We start from the raw sequence: 15,363 nt of genomic DNA on the forward strand, positions 1-15,363 counted from the left end.
CAGCCCCGGCTCGCCCCGCCGGGGCGGCCCCGGGCCCGGGGCAGCTGCTCGGCCGCGCCTCTGCCGGGCTCCGGCGGGGCGGGGGGCGAGCCCGGCCGCAGGGGCCGCACGGCAGAGCAGCGGTCGGGTCCGCCGCGGACGGGCCCCGTCCTCACGGAGGATACAGCTCTGTCTGCCCAAAGGCGGCGGCGGCCTGAGCTCGAGGGTAAGCGGGGCTCCACATCGCAGCGCAGGCGGTGACACTGGTCACTGACGGCACCACCTCTGCACAGCGAGGCTCAGCACCTTTGTTAGCTCAAACCTTCCAAATCCTGTGACCCCTCGTGCCCCTTGAAATGAACAGGCAAATGGATTATGCTGAAGACTCTCGTGCTGTGAATAAAGAAATTTGTTGTCTAAGTGCAAATCAGCTGCCGCTTTACCATAGTGAAATTTAGTGACACTTTGCAAACTTTAGAAAGCTTTCTGCAATAAAATGATGAACACATGGCCAGCAGCCCAAAGGTTTGTCATCAAATTAGGGAGACCAAAATTAACACATCATTAGAAAGTAGGTCTTAGTCAAGACCAGAGGAAAGGATCCAAGCAAAGTAGTTACAACAGTTATCAAACAACTGGGGGATGTAAAAAAAGATGGAGGAATAAATTACAGGTGTCTTTTATTTCAATATAAAAACCAATTGCTGTTAATTTACAGTGTAAGGAGGAGCTAAGGAATTATCTTCTCATTGACAATGATGCAAGTCTTTTTTAAGTCATTGGTAACCAAAGCCCATTGGCTTTTGCAGTACACCAGGACACAAACCTAGCCCAAACACATCACATCCTTTATGATCCTTTCATCTAGCAAAGGGCAGCTGAGTGTTCCCTTCTACTTCAGATGAGACACAGGAAGCACCAGAATTCCCTGAGGATGTGCCAGTCTGCCATGGGTGTCCACTAGTAAGGGCACATCCTCGAGGACAGACATGCCTTTCTCTGTTCTAGCACCCCGGTGTATCTGCAGTGGATTGGAACCAGTGGTGCTGTTTCCATCCAGATGCCCATGGATGTTTTCCATCTGATTCATTAAGAAAGATATCAATGTATAAAAACTGGCATTTTATCATTAGCAATGGTTAATATCAAATACACTGAAACACACAAGACCTCTGCAATGGGCACATATGGGAAAACCTGAATCATGGATGTCATATTCCTACTTGACATGGGTTTATTCCATAACCCATAATGTTTTTTCTTTCAAAATGAACTTACAGTAGATGCCTTTAACTAGAGGGTGCATATTTGAGAACAGAGTTACTAAACTTCTCTCAGCCAATAATAAAATTAATATCCTTTAGTAAAAGCTACACAGTTGAAAATTTTCACTTAGGCAAAGAAAACTAAAAACTGTTTCTCTCTCATTTTAATTCCTGGTTCTTCCCTGGCAGGAACTTATAAATCTTCCTTTCATCACTCTTACTCGTCCCTCCTCTGGGAAATAAACATAGTACACACATGTTAGAAACACCATGCAGATGGTAACTCTTGCTTTAGAAGCCAATCAGCCCCTTCCCAGAGCAGGATGCTGCGAGTCTGCCCAGCCCAGCATGGGAGCTTTACCTGAAGCCCAGAGCACCTCAAGCTCCATGGGTAGTTTTACATCCCAACTGAATAGTCTAAGTGTCCTCAGAAGTCTGTGGGCAGCATTGTGTCAGGTAATGCCATGCCTCAGGCAGAAGCTCAACAAACCTAGAACTCCTTTCTCATGGAAAGGATGAGGACTAAGCATTATTTCCACGCCTAACCTAGAAACTGGAAGAGAAGAAACAAAGAATACAGGTGAGGATGAAGCTAGCCTAAAGATGGTTAATAACTCAGTTCAGGAGGTTTTTCTGGTATTTTCCTTGAGTCACACAGCTGGATGGACCAGAACATGACTATTTGTGCAGAGTATCATGCATGCACAGCAGTCACTTCAGTCTTACAAAGTAATTTTTATTTCGAAATTGCATCTTCAACAATGTTGAAGCATGTTATTCCATTATTAAATTTTTATTAAAAAAAAGCCTGCTTTCCATACAAAAAGCTGTCATTTGCAAAAGTCACTTTCTCTTCTTTTTCACGTCATTTTCTGAAACGATGTAGAAGGAGCAGTTCGCTTAGAAGGGCCAGATTCTTCCTCATTTTCATGGTGACGCTTTCTCATTGTGATTGGCTAAAAGAAAGATACAGCAGGATGGCTACAGAAACCAAGCAAGACAGAGCCTGACTGTCCTGCTTGCTCCAGAGTTACAGGTGCTGGCAGTGTCTCCTTTCTGTACCACAAAAGCAGCATGACTAGCCCATGTTTCTCTACCAAGATCCACCTTTGAGTCTTCTCATATAAGACATTGCTCCCAGCTTGAAACAGCTACTGTTTACAATTCACCTAATTAGCATCTGGTAATGAATAGCACAATGCCATCCTAAATTTGCACTAACATGAGAATTTTTCCTTGAATACTAAACATTAGTGACTTGTATCCATTAAAAAAAAAAAATGTTCAAAAATTTTATTCTAAATTTATGGTTAATTCTTTAAAGCCTAGGAGACTGTTTCTATACATTGAAACAAGTGTTGACAAAGCACAGAAGTCCATTGCTGCTCCTCAGGAAGCAGAGATAACCAGCAGGCTGCCACATACTGCCCAAGGACACGTTTCTTTCAAGTCTCAAAATTAACTGATTTTCTTATTACGAGTTACTTCAAAATCTAATTTCTCTGCGCATCAAATATTAATCTTCAAATATATATTACACATACCATTTTTGATGTTTGTGGTGGATCCATATTGGTACGTGTCTGAGCAAGTAGCTGTCGAAATGTACTCTTCATATCCTCATCCTGGGGAAAAAACAGTAGCTAAGTAGTAGATAGAATATTTAAGGGAAAAGCAAAGATTGGGAAACTCCAAGAGAAGCGAATGGGACACTCACTGCTAGAGATACTTAGAAATAACAATCATTGAGCTCCTAAGGATTTCAGCTGTTTTAACTAAGTTTCTTGGGGGAAGGCGGGGGGGGGGTGTGTCCTTTTTCTAAGCAATGGAGTCTTCCAGTATATCCTTTTTTGTTTAACTATGTTCTTAAGTGCTACAAAAAGGCTTTGATGTGAACATCCATTTTATTTTATACATAATTTTGACTTGTTTTTCTTTTCCAGCATCACCTGATTTGACTGTGGGTACCTTTGAGTTAATGGGTAAGGTAAGATAAATATTTTTCCATTTATTTAACAAACACCTGAGTGTTTTCTTTAGCATGCAACCAAACTAACTCCCACTCAAAAGACCTCAGTGAAGTTTTCAGAGGCAGAAACAGCAATTATTTACATGCCTTTGAGAAATGTTTTCTTAAGTACCTGTTTTATTACATACAGGTAGGACATTTCCACTGAGCAGTACTTAGGTTTAAGCAGCTCACTAAGTTTTAAAGCTGTAGATTCAAGCCAAGAATGGAGTAAACAGCACATGTATTGAAAACACCACTTTGAAAGCACTACTGGTTTAAACAAATCTGTAGAAATTAAATATTGTTTGGAGAACACGCTACTTTTAATATCTGAAAAATTCCCTAGTGTACCCAAAATCATCAGAGGGCTATCAGGCATTAGCTGGTCACATGGAGAGTGTGATTTTTCGTGCTGACTTGTAAAGTCGATACTTCCAGACAACACAAGAGGGAGAGAGGAGCCAGTAACTCCTCACTACTCACAGTAACAGGACTCAGGAGCTCTTTTGGTGGTAGTATTCAACGTATGTGATATCTAGAACTGAGCATGCTGGATGTTGGCCTTCCAAGCAGGCAGTGTACATCACCTATGAACATCTGATACTCTTAGTAACAGCCCCTGAAGGGAAACAGTTCAAAGAACAGCAGCTGTGTGCTAGCTGACATCTGGATTTGTGGCTATTATGATTTCTCAAACTTTTTGCCCTGCCTTCAAAATTAAATTTAACAGTAAGAGGTGTCCCTAAATGGAATATATAACCAAGTTAATAACAACTTGAGTTTACATACTGAAATATCTCAAATTCTTAGTCTAAATCACTTATCTATTTCCCCTTCCCCAGTATGCATACCAGCAACCCTTAAAATAAGTGTAGCATGGTTTCTAAATAACATTTTCTGCTCAGAATTATAATTTAAATATAAGAATGTATATCTGATTAACTCACTGTAGAAGTTACACACAAAACTACAGTAGTAAAAGCCAGGAATGCCAGGAAAAGTTTTCTGATGCACAGCAGCACAATTAAGTCAAGTTAATCACTTAAAAAGTGTCATCCATATGCAATTTCTGTCTGGGGACACTGTCAGCTGTTAAGCACTGAGGGATATTCTGTTTCTTCCACCCCATCTCTTATGTTCTTTACCAAAGCATGTAAACCACCCTGTTCACAGTGGAGGAACAGGAATAGCACTGTGATCGGCATGAGTAAATAGAGCCTGTTGTGTGGCTCAGGGGTAGGCTGGGTGACTTTTTTCAGCCTCCTTCAAGGAAAGCTTGAAAGTCCAGTGGTCACCTCTGCAGTGCCAAAATTAAGGAAAGACCACCCAAAGACTACCCCTCACAAAAACTAGACTGTGACAGGAGGCAGGGAAACCGTCACTTCCTACTCAGAGGGTTCCCAAAGCAGCGACATTTTTTCACATTCAGCATAGTAAGAAGACAGTAGTACTGGACACCTGCCAGAAACAAACTCTGCACTGCCTGCCCACACAAACAAGCTGAGTAAGTGGGGCTTCGTTACAATGCTCAAAGGAAGAAGTCCATCCTATCAGACCACAGTCAGACTTGGTCTCTAAAAAAATACATCTTGATCCTCAGATGTGAAAGAGTTCTGGGAACAGGTGTCTCAGAAAGGATGCAGTAGCTGCTGATTGCATTGAAAGAAGGTATTCAGCAGACTACTCCACGCTACTTTTGCAGTCTTTCCACAGGGACTAAATCTTTGAAAGCACAGATCAGCTACAGGTGCAGACTGGGCTTAATTTTCTGTGAAAATATCCAGTCTTAAAACCAGCAGAATCTGTACAACCAGCTGGCAGAGAGGCAGTGCATGCCCATGAGAGCAACCAAATGACAGCTGTTCTCCTGCAGACTCCTGTCAGAGACAACCTATGGACAGGCAGGCTTAAGCTCTGACTTAAAATCACAGTTGTTATTGCCATGAAGCCAAAGAACTGAAGCTCTCCTTGCCCATCACTGTACCCCTCCTGTGGCATTCTCCCCAGAAGCAGGGTCAGGCACACGTTACACCTCTGGTGAACAGTGGTCAGAACTCCCCAGCTTCCATGTGGAAGCAAATTACACTGCATCAACAAAACTTCACAACATTCAGGCTACTGAACTGCCTTGGAGTTCACATCAACAAATTATCCCCCCAGCAACCCAGCTTTGCTGTATTTCAGTTAAAACTCAATTCCTACCTGAAGCCAAGGATGTTTTAAGGCTTCCTCTGTGGTAAGACGTCTGCTTGGATCCACTACTAACAGCTTCTTCACAAGATCCAGAGCTAAAACAATTAAGAGATCTGGTTGACATAGGATCAATACATTCATTACCTGAAATATGCCTACAAAAAGCTATGTGCAAGAATATGTCTGATACCTCTTAAGAACAATGCCCAAAAATACAGGCTGGGCAGATCACTTTTCTTTTTTCTATGCACAGGGAGGGCTGCAGACTGCAACCATCTTTCCTTCACATGCACATGACACAACACTTTTCAATATATCAAAATTACCAGTAGATATACTGAGCATGTTCACAATTTATGTTCTGAGCACTTTCCTAAAAGCTTCAGTATTACTGTGGAAAAGCAAAGACAGCTTAATTTAATTTCCTGGTTTACTGTGTCTTGGAAAGCAGACTGTCCATCTGGGAAGGTGAGAAAGAAGAGACAGACACATGTATGCTCAACATAATCTCAAACTTTCAATTTTTAGGAAGCTGCTTACTAGACACACTGAAAATATGACATTTACGTCATATTTTATTATTCCAAGTCTCCCATAAGGGAATTTCAGCAAGATTTACTTTTCATTGTATCTGATTATTCTAAATACATACCAGTAGGACTATGTACAAACTTAACATAATTTCTGTTCTTATATGTGTCTGACTTATTATTGCATAAGCTTCAAATTATTCAGGAAGGAGTTAAACTTGGTAAGTTTATTAGGCAAAGAATGACAGCATCATTTATTAGAAACTTCTGTGACATACAAAGGAGTATCCAAGGCAAATACTACAATTATTTTGTGCATATAAAATGTCCTGAAAAAAATAAAAGCATGCAAACAGTAGCTATCATTGCAGTTTACTATGCAGAAACTCCATTTTGCAGACTACTTAGCTTATAGTGGGCCAAACCTAATAGCTGATTCCACAAATGTGAGTGACACTTTCAGCTGGAAGTCTAGCACCATGAAATGACTCTCTTGGAACATTTGTCTTTTGGAGTTCTAACTCATATTCCTTAAATTCCTGGCATTTTTGGCTCAACACTTGAAGAATCTTTAGGCAAGGCAAAGTCTGTAGACCAGCTTGATAAAGTCAGAAGAAAAAGTGAAAAGAGGAAAAACAGACATATGTGCCCACAAACTCTATACTTCTGTGGTTAATTACATTAAATATTACTGAGAAATCTCTTCAATGAAAATGTATCTCCTCTTTCTAATGCTTTAACTATGAACTTTAAAAAAAATTAAGACACTCCTTTAAAAACTAAACACAATTTGCCATACAGCTGGAAAGGAAGATAAGGGAAAACAAAAACTACAAGAAAGGAGGTTGATATTCTGCTACCCCCTGTGCTGGAGTCATACCCATGTCTGACACATGCTTCCATTCTCTTGCAATGAACCTGTATTCTCCACGAGTGATTTGATCTTCCAGAGAGAGTTTAGTATTTTGCTCACTGAATGGTGGATATCCACACAAGCTACATAAAAGAAAACAAGTTAAATAACACAGATTTCGTCACAGCAAATGAAACACTGAAATCACACATTTTAAAGCACCTGCTATCGCAGTGATTTTACACATGTGAAGTTTTAAATACACTTTCACTTCCTAATATAGATACTGAAGTTGCCATGTCTCAAGCCACATATGTCAAAGACTGCCCAGTGAAGGTACATCTACACAGTATCTTACCATACAAAAAGAATAACTCCTAAACTCCAGCAGTCCACAGCTCGGCTGTATCCAGCAGTCCCAAGTGAATTTAGAACCTCAGGAGCAAGATACATGGGGGTACCACATAATGTTTTCATAAGAGAAGCTTCTCCAAGAATCTTGGATTGTCCAAAATCTGTAATCTTGTATTTAAAAATGGTAACACCACATTACATATTAGGATGGACTGTACTAGAACACATCACATTGTCCTCATAAATCAGGAAGTAACATCAAGTTTCTTCCTTCCAAGCCAGCTCCAGTACATGACTATGAACAAAAGTTACCCAAACTTCTGTGAGTTTTAAGTGAGAATGGGAGAGGAGGAAGAGAGAGATATATATGACAGAGGATCACACTTTTACACTATCAGAAAGTACTCTAAAATTCAGATGTAAATGGACAACCAGAGAATAAAAGTATTGCAGCTTATTAGAAGAGGTTACTTAAAAAATAAGCACTTTACCATGCAAAGCTATTCAGTGCTTTCTCTGTGGAAAAAAAAAAAAACAACACAAAAGAAAACTAAAACCCTCCCCTCCCCATAAAAGAACAAAACCACAAAAAAATAGCCCTGTCATATACAGCTTGTGGGAATGCTGCCTGTAATTCAAGAATTACATTTTATTGGGAGGAAAAAAAAAAAAAGCATTGACATTTGAAGTTAGTTATGCAGTGTATGGGTTGAAATACCCACAAAAGTAAAAATAAAGTTATGAAAAAAAAAACCCTCAATGTTTTAAGTTATTTCACGGTTTGTATGACTACTTCCATAATATCTTTTTGGATATGTTTAACAAAATATCAAGATGAATGAGAAGGAATATTCCCAAATTTCTCCATTGACACGAAATGTAAGTTTTCTTACCTTTATAAGACATGTTTCTTCAGAAGATGAAAGTAGCACATTTTCTGGCTTTAGATCTCGGTGTATAATTCCATTGTCATGAAGATACTAGATATATACAGACAGACAATTAAGGGAAAACAGACTGTTAACCGGTTTTAAAGTGTAAGCTTTCCAATTTTTCCCATGGCAATGGCAGGATAACAGAAATAGCTGTGTAAGAGGCATTTAAAGCTCCCAGCTTCTGACTTTCCCTTAAAAAAAAAACAAAACAAAAACCCCAAAGAAACAAAAAAACCACCTTAGAAATCATTATGCTTCAAATGACAAGCTCAGTGTGCAGACCTGGCCTGATGTTACATACTTCCCATTCTCTGGGAAGTTACACTTCTTCATCTCAGTAAAAGCACAGAACTAAGGAAGACCCAAGTTCTGTGTTTTCTTTGTAGGAATTCTGGTTTTCCATTTCTCTCTTGTTAAACCAAATTGTTAAGAATGCTGTGCTGATTGCTTGAATGGGTTTCAGAAATAACAAGTGACAGAAAAATTCATCTTACCGATATTCATATGCATAACCATATTTTTTCTTGGTAGAATTCACCATTATGTACCTTTACTGCCAGCAGCATCTGATAAAAATACAATTTGCAGGTAGCTTCTTTCATCTTGACTGGCCTTGACACTCTGTCATACAATTCTCCTCCTTCCATCCTAAAACAAATGCAGGTAAGAAGTCAACACATGACTTCCAAAAGATTCGTCTCATTAGACAGGACTAAGACCAAAACATTTGTCTACAAAGAGCATGTTTCTGAAAATGAGTGAGCAACATCCTAAACACAGCACGTGCACTGTTGAGTTTGGGTCAGTCTCCTAAGTCCTCACTGGGACTTGTTACATGATTTTTGATCAGTCACCTCTTACAAGCTCCAAAATCAAAAAAGTAGCAGCCATCCACAACAGCAGCAGAGCAAACAACATCCAGGCACCAAGTGCCTACAAAGCATAGAAGGATGACTCTTCTGCTGGTTATCTTAGCTCCTAATTTTACAGAGGTTTCAGAGAACAGTGGAGGCCAGCAAAAGAAAAAAAAAATAAAACAAACAACCCCCCCACAGTTCAGAACTACACACATTCTTTGTAGTTATGAAAAACATTTCATTTTATGTATGTACTTTCAAACAATTTACTTACAGTTCCAAAACAATGTAGTAATCCTCTGCTTCAAAAAAGTTTTTGATCTTGATTAAGCAAGGCTAACAGAAAAGGGAACACAAATAGAGACACACAAAAAAGTAGAATAATTTGTAAAAACTAATCCTAAAGTTCCTACTTCAGTATTTCAACCATGTCACTTTAACACTTAACACAAGTGGCTAGCGAGCACCCCAGACTTTGGTAAACACAATCCTTATTTTTCCAGTTGTGAGTTACCATCCCCTCAACATTTTGTGTATTTTACGTGCAGAGAAAAGAGGGGATACAAATTCAAGAAACTGTCAGCCAAAACTAATCTTTATATTTGGTTATCTCATGGCATTTACAAAAACTCGCATGAGGAAAGATTCCTACAACAGTGGTTCAGGTTGAAATTTCTCCTGTGAAGTTTCTTCTCAAATTTGCATCTCATTTATACAAACTTTTAAAATCTCAAATCTGCAAAGAGACAATATAATTAAAAGAGAAAAAAAGACTCATTCAGTAATTTACAAGAAAAAGCATATGCCTCCTTTAACACATTTCTAAACAGATAAAATTGATCTTTAGTTACCACACTAAGGTCAGTGAACTACACAAGTACATACATTAGGAAGCAGAAAGGAATAAAAATGTACAGTAACACTCACGTGATCTATTTTCTTCAAAATTTCAATTTCTGTATCGATATTAAAAGCTGGGTTCTGTTAAAATAATCAAGTATATTGGGTAAGACAGTGCTGTTCAGAAGTAAAAGACAGTACCAGAAAAGCCACCATGCCCTTTGCTACTCTAAGTGATCATAACATACAATCTTTTTCCACAAACTGATCAGGTGCCTTCAGTGAATTAAATAAACAATCTGCCGTCACTATCAGGAGCAAGATATTTCTCCCCACATGTCATTTCACTGCGGGTTAGAAATCCCCAACTAATTTCCAAACGACAAAACCAGAAAAATACTGTCACATATATACCTGTATTGTCCTTTAAACCAAATCCCACAGGACTCCACACCACCCTCTGTATACATCCCACTAACAGTCCTAAATTATGAACCCAACAGAATGTGGTCAAAGAATGAAAGTAAGCACTTCCTACAGAATTCCGTAGATGCTACCAGATCAAAAGGCATTTAAATTAAATTTCTTACATTAAGTAAGAAAATCCTCTTTAGTTGAAGATGGCTAGGGAGTCAGAGAAGTCAGCAAATATTCCAGGGCCACTGCAAGACGGCCAAGACAGATGGACAGACAGACAAACAGAAACACTCACAGCCTCTCTCGGGCCGCTCGCCGCAAACTTCCGTTTATTGATGATCTTCACTGCGACTTTGTTACAAGTGCTCTTCTCAAACGCCAGTTTGACTTCTCCACAGGCACCACTAACACGAGAGCACAGCTATGTCAGTGCTTACAAATACTCGTCAAAACTCTGTGTAACAAGTACAGACAAATGAAAGCGTTGTGTTACACACAATTTGGAGCTGCTGCTTTCTAGCTTTCTAAAATATGCCTCTTTCAGGAAGCATTCAACAGTTAGGAAGTCTGTTTAAATAGCAAGTGTTGTCAAGGGCCACTCATTCAGAACTGCAGGAGTAAATATGCAAAGAGACAGGTCTGTTGGCACCAAGGGTAGGGGCAAATATGACAGACAGGCTCTGTCAGCATTTCCTTCACCCAAACCCATTTAGGGGAAGAGAACCTAGGAAGGGTTCTCTCAACATCAGATTGCACAAATCTGAAGAACAGATATGACAGTACTTGTGTTTCTACTAAATAGCAATTACACTGCAGAAAGAAATTCTTGTATTTCCCACTCGGATTTGTTTCTACTCAACCATTCACCTCCAAATTCTTCACTGATCAACTGCCTCCAAAAGAGAAAAAAATAGCCTCCTCTTAAAATAGCCTCTCTCTCCTTTTTCCTGGACAGTCCTTTCCCCTTCTGTCTGAAAGCCTCAACAGTGATGTTGCTGAAATCTGTATTCTGAGATAAAGCTCTTCCTTCTACTTCCAGTAACCCAGTAAATTAATATACAAACTTCAAAAACTTGCTAAGAATTTACAAACTTTATCATCTTCTACAAAACAAAACAAAAACTGGTTTTCGCCACTGATGGCAGGTTACAAATCCCAAGTCAATTAAGGGGATGAAGCCAAAATTCCTTTTTAAAGTTGTTGCAAAGAACAGGTTTACTGAGGTGTTAGCATTAATTTTTCTTCTTTTTTCTTTTAAAACAGCAGCTCAGTTAGAACTGGTAACAACTGCAGAACAAGGTACTGACAATGGTAACAAAGTCAAACCTTAATACTGAGGAAAAAAGGATGCTTACCTTCCCAAAGTCTTTGACATGATATATTTCTCTCTCAATTCTCTAGGAAACGTCAGCTGATCATCCACCGTAAGATCAGAAAATACAAACACTGGGAAGACAAGTGGAGATCATTTTTCTGTTATTAATTTTAAAATTTTGTTGTAAGAAACAAAGCTATTTTCCTGAGCTTTTATAGTCAACAACACGACTGAAAAAATGCCTGCTTGAGGAAAAACTAAACATATGCTATAAATTACATCAGCTATGGAGTAGCAACGTGATCTTATTACTGAAAAATGACATTTTGGTATTACAGTCATAACAATCCTTAACCAATTAACACCACACTTAGATAAAATGGGCAAAAATTTCAATGTCCCAGCAGGGATCAAAGAGAATTAACAATCAAGAAGACAGCATCTTAGTGGAAAGGCAAAGACAAAAAAAACAAACACCCAGGTCTGCTAATTTTTAAGATGATTTTCTATTTATTATGCAGCATCCCATTAGGTATCTGGGGGGATTTTCAACTTCTCTTCAATAGTCTGTCTCCCCTGTTCCCACCATCACATTCCTAGCTACTGAAGCCCAAAAGCATTTTTAAAATAGGAAAGCAACTATAGAAGTTTATACTCTAGTAAGGTGGTATCTGATGCAGATTCCTCTCAGCTTTCTTTTTTAGTTTTTTTCTAGGGTTGATGTGGATATGGATAATTTTTATGCAAGCACTAAAACATCTATTCATAGCTGTGTTTTAACAGTCCTCATGAAGCAGCTCAGCTCCCAAGAAACACACTCAAATCAACACAGAAACAACCTCCTGGTCAACATGTGAAGAACCTCCTGCAGTAAAAGTACATTTTACCCTTATTGGTCTGTAGAGACAGTGCAATTTCAGAGTTGTGAATCAGTGGAAGCCTCTTCCCTTTTCCAACAAGCTCTCTATTCACAAATGTTCCATTTGCACTATGGTCTTCAATGTAGGCAACATAGGAATTTTTTGGACCCATTTCCTCAAAGAGAAAAAAAGTAATAAAGATGAAAGTAAAGAAGAAATGACTTCACAGTAAAGACATGATGGACTAGAAATTTACTATTGCTGGCTCAAAAAATGAGACTATTGAGGTTTTTTCATAAACCTGGTGAGTGGGGCATTGCCAAGAGTAGTGTTAAAGGAGTCAACACTGAAGATGCTTTGATATCTTTAGGATTTCTGCTCCAAAGTCACTTTTTGAATTATGCAAAGACAGAGAGACAGTTAACCTTTTCAGCACTTACCCTGAAAATTCGGAAGTGCTTCTTGCTGTAGTTTTCGTAGAAGCCAGTCTCATACAATCCTAGCTTAGAAAAACTGTAATCACAGCTTTTGTCTCTCCCAAACCAGTATTCCTCATTCACACAGTCTGGGGAAGGTACAGCAGAGAGAGAACACAACATTGCAGGAAGTTAATAACTATGGCACTACAGAATGATGCCAGATGGTAGAGTAGGATACCAGAGACAAGATTCTTCCCCTACAATCAAGTTTATTTGTCTTAATTCAGACAAAGCAGTATTGACACCTTGTGAAATTCCTTAATAATTTTACCCTCTTTATGCTCTCAATAATTTTGCCCTCCTTAGCAGTAGTAGTGTTCAGTTCACCTTCAGCAACATAGAACCATATGATAATAAAATAAGTTATAAAATGGAAAAATGAAGCATGTAACAAAAAACATTAACACCCTAATGGTCTATGGAATCCATGTATCCAAATACTCAATATAAACACTGAGATGTATAGAACAAAACATTATTGCAAAAGTTGCATACCTAAATTTGCTTGTACTTAATTTAAAAATGAGAAGACACTGCTCTCTAGCAAGGTGCTCAGAACTTTTCTGAGGTCCTACAAACAAACCAAGAGGTTTGTTACAATATGCACATACCACAGTTGCTGAAACCTTTTGCAAGTGCAAAGAGTCGACCCCACGGCTGAGGATCCAGCTCTTCAGGTTCCTCAGGGATCGACGGAAGCTCCTGAGTCGGAACAGTGTCCAAAGAACTGAGAGTCCCAGAACTCGAGGAAGACTGACTAGTACTCTGTGACCCACTGGAAGAGGAACTCTGTGACGACTGGGCACCTTGAGTCTGCTGTACTTCACTTTCAGTCTCTCGGGACATGTTGGCTTCAAAGACGATGTTAAAAAAAAAACACAATTACTACAGCAAAGTAAAAGTGGCAAACATTCACACTCAAGTCCATTCTCAGGCTTCAAAGTAAAACTTCCAACCAAAGAGTGCACGTGTGGGTTATATGTAAATCCCCAGGAATTTTGCAAACCAGGATGGTTTTCTTTTTAAAAGGGAATGTGGGGCGGCCTCTGCTGGTTCTAAAACAGAAATAACCCTTATTCCCAGATTGCTCCCGAGGACTTCAGGGCTCGCACTGGGTCACACAGGCAGGGGCTGCGCTACGACAGAGCATGCCCGCATGGAGCAGGGATCACGGCCGGTCCCCAAAAACAGAGCATGCCCGCATGGAGCAGGGATCACGGCCGGTCCCCAAAAAACAGAGCATGCCCGCATGGAGCAGGGATCACGGCCGGTCCCCAAACACAAAGGGAAAAATAAGAACTATGACGTATATAAGAAAATGACGTACGTTTTCTTGAAGGCGCCCAACAGGTTCGTCACACCCACACACAATGAAAGTACAAAAGCCCGACACACCCACCACAGCCCCTGGCAGCTGCCGGCGGCAAGAAATGGCAATCGCCTCCCTGCCCCGTTACAGCTCGGGAATTCACAGCGCGTCTTTCCTCCCTCCCCACTTAACAAACGCTCCACCAGCCAGCCCAGCCCCACAGTCGGCGTCCTCAAACACATCCGCGTTCACTGGGGCTGCTGGAAGGTCCACGAGCCTTCCAGCCTCTGGGATCGCTGGCACTCATCCCTCTGCTTCCTTTCTTGGCTCACCATCTGTGTTACTGGGGTTTTAGCTGGTTGTCATACCGTTCGATGTATAATGCAGGCTAATTTAAATCTCCTTATCGGTTCGCTACGTTTCACTACGAGCCAAAAACCCCACAACAGCTCCTAAGTTACTTCCCACGTCCCATTTTCTACACGTGCTCACAGACACAGGCGAGGCCCTCGGGCTCCGACCGCGGCCCTTTGCAGCGGTGCTGGCGCGGCCGCCCGCGGAGGGAGCAGAACCATGGAATCGTTTGGGTTGGAAAAGACAGAGGCCATCGACTCCAACCGCTCATCCCCAGCACTGCCAAGGCCACCACTGACCCCGTCCCCAGGTGCCACATCCACACGGCTGTTAAAAGCCCTCCAGGGATGGTGACTTCACCCGTGCCCTGGGCAGCCTGTGCCAAGGCTGGGCAGCCCTTCCCACAAGGGAATTTTCCCTCATATCGAACCTACACCTCCTTCTGAACAGCTCCCAGACGCTCGGATGGCGGAGCCGGGCCGGCGCGGACGGGACCCCGGGGCGGCACTGCCGGGCTCCCGTTCACTCAGCGCCCGGCCCGCCCTGCCCTGCCCGCCCGAGCACCGCGGCCCCGGGACCCAGCGGCGCCGCGCGACCTTCCCAGGAGAACCAGCGAGGAGCGGCCCACGGCGGAAGAGGAGGGCAGGGGAGGGGAGAGCAAGAGCGGAGCGCGGGGCCGGACGGGCGGAGCGGGACCCGAACTCACGGCTCACGGGGTTCGCGCCGCTCGCGCCGGTGCCGCGGTACGCGCGCGCCCCGGGCGGAGCCAATAAGCGGCCGGCGCGCGGGGGCCGCCGGGAGCGGGGCGCGAT

General features: G+C 41.4%; 1 protein-coding gene across 9 annotated transcripts in view; it reads right to left on the reverse strand.

Annotated features, from left to right (window-relative positions):
* Positions 1 to 2,020: 2,020 nt before the first annotated feature.
* CHEK2 (checkpoint kinase 2) overlaps positions 2,021 to 15,363 on the reverse strand; it is a 14,009-nt gene continuing 666 nt past the window's right edge. The window contains exons 1-16 of one of the 9 annotated variants that reach the window (XR_003529157.1): positions 14,690 to 14,968; positions 13,500 to 13,739; positions 12,850 to 12,974; positions 12,437 to 12,584; positions 11,590 to 11,680; positions 10,530 to 10,638; positions 9,905 to 9,958; positions 9,252 to 9,313; positions 8,669 to 8,768; positions 8,079 to 8,165; positions 7,190 to 7,353; positions 6,859 to 6,974; positions 5,458 to 5,543; positions 3,739 to 3,842; positions 2,789 to 2,869; positions 2,178 to 2,200 (exon numbers count right to left, since the gene is read on the reverse strand). Coding sequence is in view for 6 of the 9 variants with exons in the window: in XM_027652431.1 (XP_027508232.1) it covers positions 2,105 to 2,200; positions 2,789 to 2,869; positions 5,458 to 5,543; positions 6,859 to 6,974; positions 7,190 to 7,353; positions 8,079 to 8,165; positions 8,669 to 8,768; positions 9,252 to 9,313; positions 9,905 to 9,958; positions 10,530 to 10,638; positions 11,590 to 11,680; positions 12,437 to 12,584; positions 12,850 to 12,974; positions 13,500 to 13,739; positions 14,690 to 14,870 (1,740 nt within the window). In the remaining 3 variants the exon portion in view is untranslated. The other 8 variants (XM_027652434.1, XM_027652437.1, XM_027652435.1 and 5 more) reach the window with 8 other exon arrangements.

Source organism: Corapipo altera, unplaced genomic scaffold (assembly GCF_003945725.1).
Source record: "Corapipo altera isolate COAL_440 unplaced genomic scaffold, ASM394572v1 67, whole genome shotgun sequence".
Taxonomy (NCBI): Eukaryota; Metazoa; Chordata; class Aves; order Passeriformes; family Pipridae; genus Corapipo; species Corapipo altera.